This window comes from Athene noctua, chromosome 4 (assembly GCF_965140245.1).
Source record: "Athene noctua chromosome 4, bAthNoc1.hap1.1, whole genome shotgun sequence".
NCBI lineage: Eukaryota > Metazoa > Chordata > Aves > Strigiformes > Strigidae > Athene > Athene noctua.
Genome location: NC_134040.1, coordinates 57,438,863 through 57,459,012, shown reverse-complemented (window position 1 = coordinate 57,459,012; position 20,150 = coordinate 57,438,863). Strand labels below are relative to the sequence as shown.

General features: G+C 37.2%; 1 protein-coding gene across 1 annotated transcript in view; it reads right to left on the bottom strand.

The window, feature by feature from the left end:
• Nucleotides 1–20,150, bottom strand: part of COL25A1 (collagen type XXV alpha 1 chain) — a 315,502-nt gene that overhangs the window by 145,811 nt on the left and 149,541 nt on the right. The window contains exons 3-4 of the mRNA XM_074903974.1: nt 5,911–5,955; nt 3,815–3,822 (exon numbers count right to left, since the gene is read on the bottom strand). Of these exons, the coding sequence (XP_074760075.1) occupies nt 3,815–3,822; nt 5,911–5,955 (53 nt within the window). The remainder of the gene's footprint in view (nt 1–3,814; nt 3,823–5,910; nt 5,956–20,150) is intronic.

Here is a 20,150-nt window from a genome sequence, read left to right as displayed (position 1 = left end):
CTAATAATGATTTCAGTGTATCCAAGCAGGTTTCTTGATACTGATGATGGATTCCTCACCAGCTGACTTTCAACTACTTGTATTAGTAAAGACAGACATCGGATGATTCATTGCTAACATTTCTCAGAAAACTCTGCAACTCAGAAGATGCCCACAGAACAGCATTGAAACGGGCTGCATAAAAACAAGCGTTACCAGCAGGTCAAGGGAGGTGATTCTCTCCCTCTACTCTGCTCTCCTGAGACCCCACCTGGAGTACTGTGTCCAGCTCTGGGGCCCCAGTATAACAAGGACATGGACCTGTTAGAGCATGTCCTGAGAAGGGCCACAAAAATGATCAGGGCCTGGAGCATTTCTGCTACGGAGACAGTCTGGGAGAGTTGGGGTTGTTCAGCCTTGAGAAGAGAAAGCTCTGGGGAGACCTTATTGAGGCCTTTCAACATAAAAAGGGGCTTTATAAGAAAGGTGGAGATTTTTTTTTTTTTTTAACCAAGGCCTGTAGTGACAGGACAAGGGGCAAGGATTTTAAACTAAAAGAGGATAGGTTTAGATCAGACATAAGGAAGAATTTTTTACAATGAGGGTGGTGAGACACTGGAACAGGTTGCCCAGAGACGTTGTGGATGCCCCATTCCTGGAGGTGTTCAAGGCCAGGTTGGACGGGGCTTTGAACAACCTGGTCTAGTGAAAGATGTCCCTGCCCATGGCAAGGGGTTGGACTAGATGACCTATAAAGGTCCTTTCCAACCCAAACCATTCTGAGATTCTATGATTCTGTGAAATTGTCCTCTACCTGCAGGTGTTCAAGGTATATAATTTATATTTACCAACAGAAATATTTTTAAAACTTACTGAAAAATTAGGCATCTTTTGTCTGAAATACGTAAGCAAATCAGTATGGGAGGGCCCTCAAAGCTACATTATCAAGTGCTTTAAGCAAGACCATTATCATACTTTAACAGTCACCATGCTGTGCGTATCTATTGCCTCTGAAATGCATCCACTTTGTTTTTAATACACACATGACAGTAGGCATACACTTCTTTCCTTCAGTGGGACACTGCAGTCAGCTTTCCTGACTACTTGAAAGAAATATATTATTAATAGATTTTAGAATGATGCATTATTTCATATATTTTTTTTTCAGGCAATAAATCCTAAAGATATGAATGAAACTGACAGAAAAATAAGTCACATCCATTATCAGAAAATTACTCTGTGACAGACAATGCAGCCAACTGCTAGGACCTCTGTAATAGCATTTTACTTTGTTCAAAATGCATCAAAGGAGCAGTCAAGAGAAACAGGACAGAATTAAAAGAAAGGACTTAGAGGTTCTATATGGCAACTGTACAGCCTTCTAATATGGAAAATCGAGATGCAGCATCTTGATAAAAATTTTTTTAAATTAGAGTAAAAAATTGATTTTTTTAATGCAAAAATGCAGAAACAACACAAAATATGTACAATGTTGAACAATCAGTGCACTACATTTATGCATTGTAAATACTCAGGTTCTTTTCAAAAACTTGTCAAAGGCTTGTTTTGTTTTTTAAAAAAGTCCTACATTTTCTAGACATCGGAGAAACAGAAAAAAAGTATTTTTGACAGTAATAAAGGAAAATCAAAATACAACAACATAGTTTTAGAGTAATATACACTATCATAAATATATGATGAGTTACCGGATAGCCATTTCGCCCTGGTAGACCCTGGTTGAATGAGATGAAATGGTATGACACACATTAACAACACAATCATGACACATGATATAATAAACATGCAGAGTACATTACTGGCAAATTATAATTTGTATATTGATTATTTATCAGTAGGTGATGATTTTACAAACCCATAAATATGAAATAGGTACTACATGGTGAAGAAATGAAACTTTGGCAATGAAACTTATATGCTTTAATTTAAATAAACTCTAATTAAGAGAGTACTGGCTACTTCTGATGCCCGCTGAAATTTCTTTTGTTATGAAGAGAATTATCCATGTAGACTGCAGGGCAATATGTGGTTAAAAGAACAAAAGTTTTAGTGCTTAGGCAGTAAAGTATTACATACATAGGCTACCACTAGAACAGAGGTGCCAAAGAAGAAATTTGAGAATGTTATAACAGATCATAAAAAAAAAAAATTGAAAGCCCCAGCCTTTAACTGTGACACGTGACACTCAGTAGTCATGTAGAAGGAAAATAAACAGAGCACTGCAGTAGCCTTTGAAAATATACCATACAACTAATTCCATGCAGTGCTATGTGGGATATACAGATATTTGCTATTTTAAATGAAAACAATTACCACAGTCTCCAAGGTGAAAACAATAATTAATTTCACAACAGTTGCCCCTAGTCAGACTATGTCTATGAAAATAAATGAATTAGGAACAGAAATTATGTTTTTAAATGCCTCATAGCAACTTAAACCCTTACTGACTGTCAGCAAGATGAAGTCTTTTAAGTTTCAAGTATGAAACTTGGAATTTTAAGTCAGATACTTCTTAAAATTATTCAGGTTTGGGAACTGTTTCACATTTGTGTTAATACTGCCACAATTGAGACTTTTTTTTTTTTTTTTTAATGGACCTATACAAAAAAAGTGGGGAGCTGAAGTCGATGACATTCATAATGAGGCACGTAGTGAACTCTTGCCACGTTGCATTGCTACAGGAAAATCACTTGTATCATGGTTTATGGTTTCTCTTTGTGTTTCAGGAGAGAACTGCAAAAGAAATTGGGGAAGGCAGTGTTTTTTTCAAATAGACAGGGCTATTATGCATTAAGCTTGGCTTTTTGATAGCTTGTTAAATGAATTTGCCACTATGAACTGCTGAGGACACAGTCAAAATCTTTTAAGGGTAAGTACTGTCACTGCTCAGTATCTACAGTTTACAGTAAGGTCACAGCAGAAATTCAACATATTAATTCACTATTCTCAAACATGCATGTAGCATAGAATGGACAGATAATCTGGTCCTGAAAATATTGTGGAAATACTATTACCTATCAAAGAAAAAAAAAATAGTTATGTCTGCAAACACTGTAAAGGAAATACTGTCTTAATGGTGACTTTTACAGCATATGATGCACATGGATGGCATGACAAACACAAATGTTTGAGATATATGTGTTTAGTCTTGTTCTTCAAGTCAGACTTTTGACCTACCCTGGAACTATAGGACAAAGCAAACAAAACCCAACCAAACACCAAAACAACCATAAAACCCCAGAAGAGATAAACTGTTTTCTTACAAACAGGACTAGCCCAAGATTCAACCAATTTACTAGACTGAATAGTGTTATTTAATATTCATTTTACACAGGCACTTACTGGCTTTGGTAGCAATTAAACTATAATGAGCTGGACAGCCTGAATACGTCTGAACAAGGAGCCTGTACCCCAAGACTTTGTGATAACTGCAGAGGAAGTTACTACCCAGCAGAAGGCAGAGTGACCAAGTCTGGACTTCTAATAGCATACTCACACAGTTTTATATTGCAGTAAAATATCTGTTATCAAGTCATAAGCAAAATGAACATAACATACTTACGGGGAATTGTGATCCAGACTGCTATCTGGAGCGCTGAATATAAAGCTTTATTGTTTCAGAGACTTTTTTCTTAAGGAACTTTCTGATTAAATTATTCAGCTCCAAGATAATTAGTGAGTGTTTACACTGTGTAAGTATAAATATCAAAATTCCCTCTTGATGGTACATGAACATTTTATCACGGTGATAACTTAACAGGATCTAACAGATTTCTCCCTGATTCTGGAAGAACAAGCAATGTATCACTGTACTTACAGGAGGTCCTGTGGGTTGGGGGAGAGGGAAAGAGGGTAAAAAAAAAAAGAGAAAAAAAGAATATGTAAGCTTATGAAGTTATTAAAGAAAGACACATATGTATGAAGCCAAGCACAAGGCCTCAGGATTGTAAGTGATCAACGCTGCTAATACACTGAACACATTTTCCCATTCAAGTGCTTTTTAGCTTTGGTTGTGCTTTGCAACTTGTAAATATGACTAATACCTAAATGCATGCGCTTACCTTACAAATTCTTCAATTACAGTCATGCAATCTTACACAAGTTGATTTGCCATCCATTTCCATGCAGTTTCATGCCAGTCCAAAAATACCAGCATGTATTACAATTAATTTTGTCAGACTCCACATAAAGCATATGTAACCACATCACCAGTTTCAATTAGCACGCAGTTGGCATGTGGTCACAGCTTGGCTGCAAAACTGCACAAAGTACCCTTGGCATTTAACCTTGGCATATCGTCAAGACATACATGTACCAGCATCTTCCAGCCTTCCAGCTTTGCCTATGAGGGGAGGTTTCAGTGGCCACCTGACAGTGCTGAACTTTCTTTTCATCACCTTCCTTTCTCAAGGCACACATATAAAATGCTCCCCATTAAAATGTCACACTTCATGAAGTGATATTTGCACATTTTTTCAATTATTTAGACTCAAAGACTTTTGTATAGCGGTTCTTGGAAACATTATCAAAGGGCCACAAATCAAATCTACTATTTCAGTCTTATTAAGTTGAGCAGCTGCAGCTCCCAAATCAATGGCATTTCATTAAGCTTTTATGCCTCTCTCTAATTTCTGAATAAAGTGAAGTGCAAAAGGAGTATAAAACAGCAGCAGCTGTACTTCAAGATGGCTTTTAATATTGACAGCCTTTTGGTTTTAACAATGCAATTTTATTGTTCTGTAAGTGAGGTAATATTTTTAGCCGGGTAAACATTCTTAAAAAGCATTTTAAGGTGCAGGTCTGTTTTTAAATGAGAGAGATCAATTTCCTTTATTAATAGTTTAATATGTGTTTATTTGAGACATAAAATGAATCAACAAGCATCCTGCAAAGTAATTGCCAGGATCATTTGTAAGACAATCTTCAACCATATAATTTCCTTCTATATACCATAGCATTTTTCTCTGAAGTAAATACTAAGCCAACACTGAATGGAGAAACCAAGGTGATTTGTATTAACCTTTGGCAGGGCTTGGCTTCAGTTTTGTAATGCAGGAAAATATGGAAATAGTTTTTAAGAGCCAGATAAATGATGATTTACAGAGATAAGAAAGGCTACAGAAGATTTACAGAGATCAAGTTGATTGGAAGATTTTCCTAACTGGCAGATTAGACAAGACAGTCCAGGAGAATAGAAATGTTCAGTTTCTCCTTCATCGCCTCCAGAAAGTTCACCTTTATGAAAAACTCAATCCTGCAAGGTAATCAACAGTTCCAATTCCCATGGATGTCAGCAGGAAGAGGTGCTAAGCATCTCACAACATTGTCTCAAATGAAATTTCAAGCTCCACACCAACAGCAGGACTCTCAACAGCAACCTCCCTGGTACAGGGTAACGAACCAACAAATGTTTTTCTTATTTCCGTAAGAACTTAATTGTTACTCATTTCTAGTAAACAACCATATCTCTTGTACAGAGTAGAATACTCATCACATTATCTCCATGAGTACAAACATTCTTAACATAAGGAATTTTATTTCCTTCTTTATTTCCTTATAAAATTGCTCACCTCAAACCAAGGAGCTTGATGCAACACTGACTTATATGGAGTTATTCTAACTTGCACACGTATGAGAAGACACCAAAATGGTTTGACAATTACCAATGTGTTACCAATGGTACCATGTCAAGCGTTATAAAGTATGCCTACAAATTAATGGCTTCCAAGACTAGAAAACTATCTGGAAGGCTACCAGGTATATGCCAAGGGTCATGGATTTTTACCAGAGAAGTTTCAGAACTCTTTCAGAGCACACAAGCAATAAAACTAAAAATGCAGGCATGCTGAGTATGCATCCTCTTAAAAATACAGACATCAAATAACAATGGATCTTACAAAACTGAAAACTTACCAGTCTCTCCTCTTCTGCCCCGCTTACCTCTTTTCCCCGGAGGACCTAAAAATAAGATGGTGGATTGTAACTTTTTTTCTTGAAATCATATGTAGAATATAATTTATCTGGGTGTAAGGGCATTATACAAATGTATTACATGAAGTCCAGAGACTTTGGCTGAGCAAGGGTAAAAGATAACCAGAATAAGATTCAGGAAGTTGAAGATAAAATTGACAGCTGCATCACCCACTACATGCTCTCAGAAAAAAGGCTGGGAGAAACTTTAGAGGTCATCCAGTTCATCCCACTTTCTCAAGGAAAATGTTAACCACATCTAAATTATTACTGCAACTTCCACAGGCATTTTTCCCCCAGTATTTCACTGTTCTGACAAGTGGAACATTCTTCTTTCTGTTCAACTTGCTGCACTGAAGCCCATCAATTCTTGTGCTTTCACTGTGAACCCCGGAGAAGAAATACTTTCTTTCCTTTCCTTGGAAAAAGTCTTTGCTACACCATTCCTTCAAACTTCTTAAACCAAACTTGTCATGGGGCATTAAACTTCATTCAGTTATTCCTGCACTAAGACCAAAGATTAGTATTTATTTATAAGAGCAAATCCAACCTCCATCTGAAAACACCCAGAAGACAAAGAAACCATCAGCTGGTTGTCCAACCCCCAAACACTAACAACAATGTATGTGTTGTTAGACACTAAGGTGCTTTGCTTCCTGTTTATATCAGCCGTAACACAACAGCTTACTCCCTGTATGCTTTTTGCTAAGGAATCCTTTGCTACTCATTATCTTTTCCCCACAATTATTTAACATACTATAGTCAGTGTCTTCTGCACCTCTAAAGAAAAAGTAAAATAATTTTTGTCCCTCATTTCTGCACTCCAACCTTCAACATCCTTCTAAACTGCAGATATTAGCACAACATTCTTCCTCTCTTCTTGGTGACCCTTACACATTGTTCCTGAAAATGTAAGGGAAGTACACTTACACTTATCCTTGTACAGCTAGGAAGAGAGGCAGCAGCTGAGTACTGAAATGCTGCTGCTCTAGAAAGAGAACCACAGGTGAGACTCTCAAAGCTGCTGAAGAGAGGCAATTGCATGGGTGGAATTCCCAAAAGCAGTGACTCATGCAGGAGCACAAGTATCTCTGCTGTGGCTGTATCTCACTGAAAACAGATATTAGGTGCACAGGTGGTTTTGTTTGCAAATAGTTAAGCAACTGCCTGCTACTTTAAACAGCTACAAGATTTTCAAATCGCTTGAACTATCAACCCATAGCTTTTAACCGCATATCAATGCTAAATCTTACTTTGCACTGTATATTTGCAGCAATCTGCCTTAAAAGACAAGGATGCTGAAAAGAAACATTAGTGATACAATTTCAATATAGATGTAAAATAGCATTATTTTGCCAGGGAAATAAAAGATTATCGATTTTATTAAAAAAAAAATAAAAAAAAAAAAATAAAAAAGGAGCAGCTCTCACCCTGAAGGTAGTGAGGTTTATTTCTAACAGAACAGCTCACTGAAGTCCTTCTTTCTTGTTCTGTTTTGATAATTACAGTAGTGGCACATTGCAACACAAGTTTAAGACAACAATATTATACAAAAGCAAGAATGGCATAGGATATTAATTATCAACAGCATACTTAACAAGATAAGAATGTTTTGTTATTGTATGGTAAAATGTAGCAAAAGTGACACTCCATTGTGGAGAACCTTGCAACTTCCCCCTGAAACACTCCAGTAAGTGACATTTTATGAAACTTCTTACACTGGTAATGACATGTTACAACATGCAATAAGTTTCTATGCACACAAACTTTTTTTTTTCTTCCAACTAACACTGAAACTTATTAAAGTCCCTATGCATGCACATACCTCTGCAGTAACACTCAGTGGAGATCTCCTGGGCTATCCCCAAGCTCACAACACAGCAGTGCAGCAATTTGGGCTGATCACAAACATGGATGTGCAGGAGAAACTTATAAGGCTCTCCACCTGGTAATGGCCTGTCTTCTAGCATGTATCAACAAAATATTCTCATCCTGGTTTGCAGAATACTATTTTATTAAACTTTGACTGCACTACAGGCGTGCACAGGCACACACACAAACATGTCTACTACCAAGTCTCCTTTTGAGAAAAAAACAGAACTTTGAAACTAAAAATCTTCAGCTGCAGACCAGCAAGAGACATTAAATCCACTAACAGAAAACCCTGAAGTAACTTCAAGCTATTAATTTTAGGACCAAATTAATTTTGTCCAGCAAACTAGATTTCCATAGGGCATTAAATTGCCAGTTTAGATTGCTGTGACAGAAAAGGTGCTCCAGTTGGGTTCTTTGATATCAAGCAGTGATCACTTCTATGCTATTGTTCTGAGATTACTAGATTCAGATAGAAGTATCAACCACCAGAAAAATGCTTATTATTATATTTCCAAAGTAACAACACCACTGAAGTTAGGAGAATTACTTGGACTTACACCAGCATTAATGAAATTATACCACCACCGCTGACATTCGGCTCATCAGGCCAGAAGTATTTAAAGACCACTGAGTGATATGAATCACTTCTTCCTCTCATTAAAAGCTTTTTAATTTCTGCACTACTCAGGTCTCTGTCAAGGTGGTGACATTTGCAAACCTCTTAGAAATTGCGAGATCAGAGGTGGATCTTGAAAGCTTCTGCTGGGTTTGGGGGACCATTTGAGGAAATAATTTGTATTTATTTATTACCAATACAAAACAATTCATTTTAAACAGTTAATCATAGATTTTTCCAGTTCACAGAAAAGCTAATGCTGACATTTAAGGTCATTACTAGATGACCTACTACTTCAGAAACTACACGAGCTTTCAATGTTTTTCTGAACAGTCTGCTTTCTCTAAATCTTAACTGCTAACATCATCTGTTGCTCCAAGAGTTTCCAGTTACCAAAACCCTAGGCATTTTGCTATAAATATTAATTTTCCATCTGTCTATAGTTTTATAACTTTGCACTAATTGGAGTACTTGTTGGAGACTCATTGCAGCAGAAGGTGCAGTGAATAAAATGATACCAAACACAATGTCAGTTTACAAAAAGTCCACAGATTTTTACAGCTTGCACAAGGTACACAACATATGACACAACTACTCCGAACTTTCTTGCCCAGGGTAAAATCTCTCTAGAATAGTATCAGAAACACCCAAGGTGAACTGACTTTAAACCAGAGTATTTAAAAAGTAGTTTGTTCTGAATATCTTTTTATATTAAATATATAAAACTTAGAAAGAAAAACAAAAGTTTGAATCTCAGTGGAGTGAGCTGAGTTAATAAAGATTAATGATACTGAGCAATAAGCAAAAGCTAGTTTATAGTAGCCAAGTTTGCCAATACATTGTTTTCCTAAGCTCACTATATTTACCTATGGGCAGGGCGTAAGCATAAAAAGCCAGAAGATCAGCTGGTTTTCATTTTTAACTTAATTTACCTTCAAAATATTTGAATTTATTTTATTCTTCAAAAAACATTTATTAATCTAATTTTTTTATTAGAAATGTTAGAATTTTTTTTTCCATTCAAATATCTAAAACATTAATGCCACTGCTATTCCAATCTACAAAGAGAGTTTTGCAAATTAAAGAAACTAGGGTATGTGTGTGTGTGTATATTTCCAAAAACTAAGTTAATTACTTATCTGAATTTGTCTTCTCAAGCACTGTCAGCTACTCAAAAAGTTTCGCCCTTCATACCTAACATAAGAAACTGTCAAACAAATGAAAAACCTCACCAACAAACAGAAGAAAATCCTCACATACCCACACACCCAACTTCAGACAGATTTAGACTTTGACACTTCATATTTTAATGGAAATATAAGCAATAAAAAGTTCAAGTTAATAATAAGGGTGTAACAAACTCCCCCTCCCTCCAAATTCCTCCAATTAAACCCAAAAATTGTTCTCAACTTCAGTAGAAGTAGCTGTTGAAATAAGTACTGATGTAGTACCATTTTAGAGACTGTGTAGGAACAAGAATCTAACTATTAACGGGTTTTCCAAGACAATTAAGCACAACTTTGGTGACATTCACGTCCTAGTAATGTGTATTCTAATCTTTGCAATCAAAAATTCTAGATTATGATGGTCCAAATCAGAAATAGTTAGTACAGATAGACTGTGGTCAGGTCATTGCTGTGGTCCTGGAGAGTTTTCCTCAATGTCCCTTAGTTCTTTTAATTATTCTTATAATTAATAAATTAAATTCTAAATATTATTATTTAATAATTTGTCCTCCATGTGCACAGTAGTGCCAGAGGTCTGTGGTGGATCTACTATTTTTATACAGCTATAGGGGAGACAGTTTTTACTAGAGGAAAGCAGATTACTATTGTATGTAGTCCACTGTGTGCCATGCCATATATCAAAAAAAGTCACATAAATCAGCCACACATATTAAGGGGTGGGAGCCAATATGGCATCTTCACACTACAGAAAGACAAATCTGTGCACTTAAGCTTTAAATCTGTCTTAATCTGACAGCAAAGAATACCATAAACCTCAATCTTAGATCTATGCCTATTTTTTAAGTCAAATACAACAGATAGAAAATACCCTTTTTAAAAATTTATTATTGCGTTTTTCCAGCACTTGGGCTTGAATCACAAGTTAAACTATGACATCATTAATTTATTAAAGACACAAAAATTTAAATATGGTGTATATTGTTCACACATTAGACAGCAAAAGCAGGATTTTCTTCAGTTCAGTTTTCCATCTACTATCTAAAAAAGAACATTTAAAAAGCATGAACAGGTTGTCCTTGCTCAAAGGGAAAATGGACTGACCTATCAAAAAACTAAAACAATAGTGTTTTCCTTCTCTGAAATTAATTTTTAGCTATAGAAGAAATAATTTACATTGTAATAACGCACATTTATGAGGTACCAGAAAAACTGGGCTCAGGTTTTTCATTGGTATGAATCAGTGATTATAACTAAGTTACATTGCCTTACACCAGCTAAGAACTTTCAAAATAGAGCGACAATGTGCAGTTTGCCTAACTCAAGCTTTGGCAGCCTAACTTTCTCTTAATCTTCAAAAGACTAATACTATGCTGTTAAGGGGATAGACTCAATAATTAAGTGGCCCAAACTGGGAGAGGCAGCTATGCCTTAACAGTCAGGTCTTTCAAAAAAATCCACATATTCATCTTTAGAAATAAGAGTGGTACTAGCACACTGTTACACTGGCATCATCTTTATTCTTTCATTTATTGATATATTTACAGCGAACAAATTCTACTTTTCAAAGCAGAAGACAAAATAAATTTTTAAAAAAGCAAAAACGTTTGGTGGATAAGACCTGGAGTCCCTTATCAGCGCTTCCAGGCATGTCAAAATGCTTTGCCACTTGGTAGCCAGCTGATCTCGAAAGTCAAGTTTGTCCTAATTTTGGAAAGAAGTACAGTGGCATTAGCAAGTCAATCAGGTTTTAACCATCTCAGGTTATACCAAACTCCAACAGGTATTCACTGTCCCTACAAGTAAGAGCTCCTACACCAAACCAGTGCACCAACCTAAGGATAACAGAAGAGTTCAGAATTCTGTTCTCTGTTTTATTGATGCCCAGGACCTTGCTCACATGTCGCTTGAAACACACACATAGCTACTGTTAAAGGTAATGAGTATTCCATGGGTACATGAAGACTATTTTCCTGGCTGTTTCAAAGGACATCCATTTCACACATAGTTTACAGCAACGTAAGATTTTGTCTGTCAAATCAGAAAAATTAATTGGCCTAATTACATTCTCAGAGTAAGTCCTGAGCAACTGCCAACCTTGCTGAAATCATATGATTAAAATAGCTAGAAGTCAGCTGAACCAAACCAACCAAACCACCCAAACAGAATGCAAGCCAGTGAAGTGTGCTCGCAGCCCAGAAAGCCAGCTGTGTCCTGGGCTACACCAAGAGAAGTGTGGGCAGCAGGTCGAGGGAGGGGATTCTCCCTCTCTGCTCTGCTCTTCTGTGAGAGCACTGTGCCCAGCCCTGAGACCCCCAGCATAAGAAGGACATGGACCTGCTCAAGTGGGTCCAGAGGAGGCCACGAAGATGATCAGGGGCTGGAGCACCTCCCCTGTGAGGACAGGCTGAGAGAGCTGGGGTTGTTCAGCCTGTAGATGAGAGGGTTCCTGGGAGACCTTACAGCAGCCTTCCACTACTTCAAGGGGGCTACAGGAAAGCTGGGGAGGGACTCTGCCTCAGGGAGTGTAGGGATAGGATGAGGGGTAATGGTTTTAAACTCAAAGAGGGTAGATTTAGATTAGACATAAGGAATAAATTCTTTGCTGAGGGTCGTGAGGCACTGGCACAGGTTGCCCAGAGAAGCTGTGGCTGCCCCCTCCCTGGCAGTGTTCAAGGCCAGGTTGGACGGGGCTTTGAGCAACCTGGGCTAGTGGAAGGTGTCCCTGCCCATGGCAGGGCGGGTAGAACTAGGTGGTCTTTAAGGACCCTTCCAACCCAAACCATTCTATGATTTTATTACATAGTTTCCTGGCACGAATGCAATTTACCTGTTTGGTGCTATTCAGAACCAGGCATTGGGAGTGTTTGAAGTTAGGTTTTCTCTGCCCAGGCCACAGAGAATTTGTTGAGTTGAAGCTGCCCAAGAGCTTTGCAAATGCTACCAGTGCTGCTCCCTGGAGCTAGATGCTTGATTGACTAAGGCATATTTCCCTTTTAGTTGCTTTGCTGGCTATCATTTCCCAGCCCAATCTGAAGACTGGGCTCATTAAACACTACATAAAATATCAGGTACATATATTGCCTCTTAATGCCACAGTATATGGTTTATATACTTTCTACAGATACCATACATGACCTTATTAACACATTTAATAGGTTGTTCTGTCAACAAATCCTCCTACCACATTTGCATTTTTTTCTCTAAATATGTTTCATTATTGTTATTTTTCATGTTTTATATGAGTGACCGGTGTTCCAGCAAAAACAGCACCACTAGTTTACCTAACAGACCTATGGCATATTTTGCATTATTCTCCATCCTTATGTATGGTAACACTTTGGCCATATCCTTTGCCACAGCTGTAGTTTTAGGAGTGCCTTCACCAACCTATTCATATGTATATCACAAACCTTGACCAAATCACAGGAGCCTTGTGATGCATTACAGTCCCAAAGTTTAATCATTCTTACATTTTCTCTTTCCTTCCTGTTCAGTAGGTGGACTGGCATAGAAAACACTGTTGCTTATGTGACCTTATTTTAGGAAGACTTAACAACACAGAACAAACAGGGTCTTGAACTCTGCATTTTTCACAGGTTACTGCATCACCAAAGTGCTGTGGCAGAACATGTGTAACTGATGATATTTAAAATACTGTCAGGTGAAGATTCACATCTGTAAGGCAACAAATGAAATTATTCACCTCAGATCTCAGCTTTTCTGTCCAGCTAGAATTACGATCTATCTTGATAAAGCCGTCTGAAATAAATCCCAGTAGCCTGGGCTGGAACAGTTTGCTGGTTCTTAACAGATGAAATTTTAGTGATGAGCCTGCTAAACTATTTTAATGAACATGTAACACTCCAAGCACATATGGTCATCTTTGCAAACACAGAAATAGCTGCTATCACCTGGCTGACAAATATTGCTGAGGGACAGCTGAAGTATGTAGGGATAGCTATTCTATACTAGCAAAGCATGGAAGTCTTCTCATCATTTCAACTTGCCATTCCATTGTATTATTATCATACCACATCAATAGTTGGCCCTATGATGCAAAAAGCATATGTCATATTGAGAAAAACTATTTAAGCGTCATTTAACTTTCTCGCATACTACCATAGTTGAAGTAAGAAATGGAGTATAAAAACTAAATTATTCTTCAGCCTCAATAGAATTTAAATTACCTTTAGGAACAAATCTGGATACTTTCTGAGAACATGCAGCCATACCAGATAGTTAAGTAACTACACAGTACAACTTTACTATAAAAGCAAAAGCTTCAAAATTAAAAATCCTTAATACCTAATCCTGCCTCCACCTTTAGGAAGTCACATTATATCTCAGTGTCAAAGTTCTGCTATCAGGAAAATGACAAATAACAACATAACCACAGTGGAAAGCACAACATCATCTTTCTCAAATGCAATGCTTTGGACATGCTAACTCAAGTAGAGAGTCTGTCATGATTCTCAAGAACAAGCCAATCTTTCTCTGGTATCTACACAATAACACAGACTATAGGGCAGAACAGAGCAGCACGGCAGCATTTCATGTAGTGCTGTTGAGAAATAAGGACTTTTCCATGTCAGTCAATGCACTCTCCCACCCCAGCAAATGGCAGGTACACTTCCATGCAGTAAGAACTATGCAGACATCCATCCTGGTTGTGGCTTTCATGTTACTTGTGTTGAGTTACACTCTGACCAATTTTTTCACTTAAGCCCATGGTCTTCCATGTGCATGAGAGACACTGGTCATTACTTTCTCTGAGGGTTCACTCTGACTGAGGGAAAGACTTGACCTCAAATTTTACTCAAGCAACAAAAGGTGTCCAACTCTTCTATCCTGAGGAAAACAAGACACCTCTCCCATGCTGCACTGGGATGAACACAGGCCACAGCAGGGCTGAAACCACCACAGCATATTGGAATCAAAATGACCTTTTCTATTTCCTCCCAAGTTCTACATCAATTTATTCCTTCTGCTATAACTTCCCACCAAGCTCCTCACGTTCTTTTTGCTTTGCATTTCATCCGTCTGAATTTTTTTCTGATTTTCTTTTTGAAATGCATCCTTTCTCCTTGCTGGCCATATGGCCCTCAGCTGCCAGACCTAGTACAACAGCAGCTAGGTGCAACAGCTGGAGAAAAGTCCAGCTCAAGCACCCACGTGCCGATTAGACATACCCTTAGTACTCTTGGGAAATGTAACACAGGCTGTTGGTTTTACTTTGAAGCAGTTGGGATAGCTCACCTCAGTCCAAACATGAGCTCTATTAAGCACATGAAAATGATTATTTTTACCAAGGCTTTTAACTTTGTGAAATTAGGGTGTCATCTTTTCTCCCACATGACAATAGCAGAAGCTCATATAAACTTGATAAAAGTACCAGCCAAGGTTAAATCTCAATCTTTCACTTCAAATTATGGCTACATGAGATTTTATTAACAAAGACCAGGTAAAGCCAGAATATATTTCCTTTAACCTTCATTCTTAAACATCTGGCCCTGTTTAAAAAGAAACACCAACAGACTGCAGTTAATTTTTGGCAAAAACATAAGCCACTGAAAACCGAGTCTCAGGATGGCAAGGGAGCGACAATGCTAATAATGATATGTCATCTACTCTCAACCCTTATCGCAGTCGGTCATGTTATTTTCACCAGCAGTAGTGAAAGTAAAATTACCTAAGGATCAATGATTCAGAATACTTGAATGCTCATCATAGGTTGGGAGCTTTGCTCCAATTTTCAGCACGTATCCATTTAAATTAATACAAGTTTAATACAAGTACTTTTGAAAATCTTACTTAAAGTGCTATCAGATTTTTCAATTTAACCACCACAAAACACTCTGAAGATAAAGTATGACAAATTTCAATTTTTACACTGTTCTGTTACAGCACCTACAGAACTAGCAATTTCTTGAAAAGAACACCACCATTTAAAATAGATTTAACCCAACTTTTTAAATCTGACAATACTAGCAATACTGCCTCAGACTTTATTGAGATGGTATAAAATTTATTATTTTATGTCCTATGGATATGACACTGGGGTAGCTGCTGTATGACAAAAGAGTTAGACATTTTTTAATCTGCATTTGAAATGAACCTGTAAAAGCAAATGGCTTACCAAATACATTTGTTTACAAGCTGTAGCCGAACAAAATAAACATTTAGGTCACTACAGCCTCTTTCAGTTTTACTGCCTTTTGTAAACCTGCAGTAACCTACCTTAACCTATTTATAAGCTACTCAACGTTTCCACATTTTCTGTTTTTTTTCAAATCCAAAGTATTGACACAAACAAGTAAAATTTCCATCATATAATTTGTCATATGAGCTTAATTTTATTCTGAAAATTTTCTCCTGCAGTCACTGAATCGCCTTTCTAGATTTTTAAAGATGTGGAACAACATCAATGCCATATTCAGTTAAAACTGTACAACACAAATGAAACAAATATTTAATATCCTAGACTATCTCCACTTACATTGTGGAGTCCAGGTGTCTCCTCTTACTACAGATTTGATCCGCATGCTTAACTTTTAAGCCATGATTGACAAGAGTTTCGTGATTATGATGACAGATTAAAGTGTTCATTGAATTTAGAGGGTTTTTATTTCAGTTGTGACAGTAGTGTACTGGGAGACAATGAAATACAATACCATAGGATTAAAGGCAGCACATAACTAGTCAGGCACTGGTACTGCAATCATCTTGGTCTAACCCACACATGCTGATCACCCATTTAAACATAAAACTCTACCCTGAGCAGAGCATATTCCTTTCAAAGTCTTACTCACGTGCCTCCTCTCATTTCTAACATAATAAATATATCATCTGACGAGGAGCTTAGTGACAGCTGCACAAGTTAGTTCTAATTACAAAAAATAATAAGCGGCTTTAAAAGGTTCAATAAGTCTCTATTGCATAACAGCATAATTATTGCTTACAAGCAAAAGTAAATAAATAAAAAGTGCCAGGACTTCCTTATGACCATACTCCAAATGTCAGTTTCTTCTGGATAATCTATAAAATCATCCCCATTATTGATGCACTATTCATCTACGGAAAGGGAAAACAACAAACTGAATACAAATGCTTCAAATATTTTGTCTGAATTAACACAGGAGGTACACAACTGCAAAAGATCAAAAATAATGAAAAGGAAGTAACTTGTTCACCTCGGTTTACGTCTTACAGCTGCCTGTAAACTTTTGCAGTGATACTGGCTCCGGTTCCTAAGGAGATACATATTCAACCTGACAGACACCCGTAAAATATTTTTATTATCTTGGGCTACATCCTGCTCCTTATTTCAAACAGCATACTTGCCTGAAAAAAAGTTTTCAGAGAAAGTACAATTTCCCATGCTGGAAACAACTGGACAACACTTCAGGTTGAGATGTAAATGCACTGGATAATGACAATAAGAAAAGACTTCAGCAGATGCCAAAACAACCAGGACTTGCCTTCTTCTTGCTATACAAATCTCTTTCTTATTTTAAGAGGACAACCAAGGAAAGTCGTATTGGGTCAGGCTCAAAGTAAGATTAAAGAATTAAAGGATAAAAGTTTACTATACTACTATAGTGACTTGTTTCACTATATGTTTCCAATTATTTTTAAAGTGTCTAAAATTGTCTAATATAAATGTAAAGCTTTGTACATGTCCCACATTTAAAGAGCTTGCAGAAAGCAGCACAAGAGAATGGATGCTCTCAGCTGCTTCTCTGTGACCAGCTGTATCTTCGGTAGCTTGGAAACCATCCAATTCAGTAACTTTGTCAGCCAACTGTAACCCCATGTTGAACTTAAAAGAACTTAATCCACTCTATTATTGCCTTTTCACAGGTGGAACCTGTGCCCTTTTCTTTTATCAAGGTCTTTTTCGTGACATAACAGAGACTCCAAAAATCTAATGACTGCCCATATTAATTTATATAGATCATCATTTACCCGTAGAAAGAAAATGAACTAGCAGTACATATAAGTAAAAAAATTCCATCTCGAGTAAAGCATATGGATTTGATCTACCCTTTCAGACTGCCAGATACACAAATATACATTCAGAGTCAAGTACACACACAAAGAGCTTTCTACTTTAAGGCAACTCCAGAGGACCTTATCAGCTTTGACTGAGGCAAATCCTCCCCTGGAGCTATGGGGCTTCTACTTGGGCAAGTGCTGAAAAAAGGCATCTTGAGATCTGGCTCAGTCTCAAACTAGAAAGAGTAATGGATATTCTTCATAATATATTACAAAGCTAGCTGTCCTCTTACGATAGTTTACACATGCTAGGGTGTAAATAAGCATTAAAGATCCTTATACACCAAAATTACACACTAGTTACTTATAACCTATTGTTTATGCTTGAAGATTAGCTGCAAACTTTACTCCGTATTTTCACAGTGAAATAAAGACATTAACGATGTTTTTTACATACCTACTACAAGCACAGAGTCAAAGACTGGTACTTCAATCAAGCTAATCAAATTCATAGATAGCAGCATGCTTCTTCTAATTGTGTCCATGCATGACTGTGTATGTGTGTAAGCCACTTACAAAAGAAACAAACCTCACTGTCAACAGGGCAACCTGCTTTGGCTTTCCATCTGCAAAACACAACTGTAGGTTTCCCCACAATCAGTAAGCAGCAATAACATTTGGAGTGAAATTACAGTAATGAAGAACAAGCTTGGAAACAGTGAGCTTTTGGCTTTTTACTCTACAAGTCAAGCTTGTAAGGAGTCTGGCATGTTCTTTATGAAGAGATATTGAAAATCTGTCTCTGAGCATCACAATATACCCTTCATGGAGCTGACTGTAATAGGCGGCTATTCCTTATAAAGAAGTTTGAGCAAGAGTCACATTCTTAACATGACCAGATGTGACATACTCAAGGTGTCACGAACAGAATAAACCAAGTTTTACAAACATCTTTCTCACTGAAACTGTACAGTGTGACTTAACACTGCCTCAAAAGAATGGGATGTTGAAAAGCACTAGGTCCTATATTACACCTAAAATACTGTCCAGAGTTAATAAATTTATATGGTGCTGTACTTAAATATCCTGAAAGCAGAATTTACAGGAAGTTAAACATTAACACTTTCCCATGACTAAGTGTTGTATTTTACCAGAGGCAGGGAAAAGATATATTCATAGTATAACGGGAAGTTCTATTCATAACCTCCACCAGGGTTAAGCCCTAAAAAAAAAAATCTTCTTTTAAAATTTAATCTAAACTTCAAGGACTGAGCCAGGAAGTGAGACATCCTCCTACCCCCTTACAGTTATAACACTGTCCTACCAAGGGTCATAGACCTGTCAAACATGTTCAGCGTTCTTCCTGTGAAAACAACATGTGTGCAGAGCTCTCAGACAAAAAAAAAAAAAAAAAAAAAAAAAGTCTACAGATTTACTTAGATCCCAAAATCAGTGATATGAACTCATATGTTCCTGAATAATAACTTGGCAACAATGTCAGGAACAAGTTATGGTTTGCATGTAAAGCTACTTGGCAAGCCAGGCAGCAAAATAAAGGCATAGACTAACTGCTCGGTGTCAGTCATGAACAAGCATGCTAGGGTCTGGCAATATTTCTCAGATGTTAATACAGGGTCATGATCATCTGCTGAACATCAAAGCCCAAGCATCACTCCTGAATTAAGACTACAATATCAACTCTAATTAAAGGGGTAGTGAATGTAGTCAGCAAAAGCCTATCCAAATAGAAAAGATGCTGCAAAACCACCTGTTTACTGTGGCCTTTCAAATACAGCTATAAACCAGACAGTGCTAGAGTGCACATGCATGCATACATGCAAACATGCACAGAGAAGGAAGCAAGCTTTAGCAGACCTAGGAGAGGCAGCCCCTTTCTATGGGCCAGACAATGCCAAATCTGAAAGTCTACTAGGTCTTCACAGAAGGCACACACACAAATAACAGACCACAGAGCAAGTATTAACCATATTATTACAAAGTTTAGCGATTTCATTATAACACAGTAAGAATTTCAGAGAGGAAAAGGATTTTGATTGTTATTGTTTACAACTCCTCACTTATGTACTTACGCAACCTGCCGGTGAGAGCAAACAGTTCAAGTTGTCCAAGTTAACACTTAAAAGTAATCAGGAAAAAACCCATAAATTTCATTATTAGTGAATATGAGTCTCTAGTCTCTGCCAAAGAGAAGTGGCTCAAACAAGTTTAATTGAATTAGACAACAGACACATTTAGATCATGTCATGAGAAAACTGAAAGACAACAAATGCATGAACAATTGAAAATTAGGGCAACATCCACATATTAAATAAAGGCAGACCGTTAACTATCAATCTATCTTTTTGAAAGATTATTAATTCCTGTGCAAAAGAACATCCACTTAGATAATGGTGCAGCGTCTGACAGGTACCATTAAAATTGTTTTATAGTGGAATTGGACAGAAAGGAAGAATACCTCAAGAATGTAAAGGTACTTCAAAATCAATGGT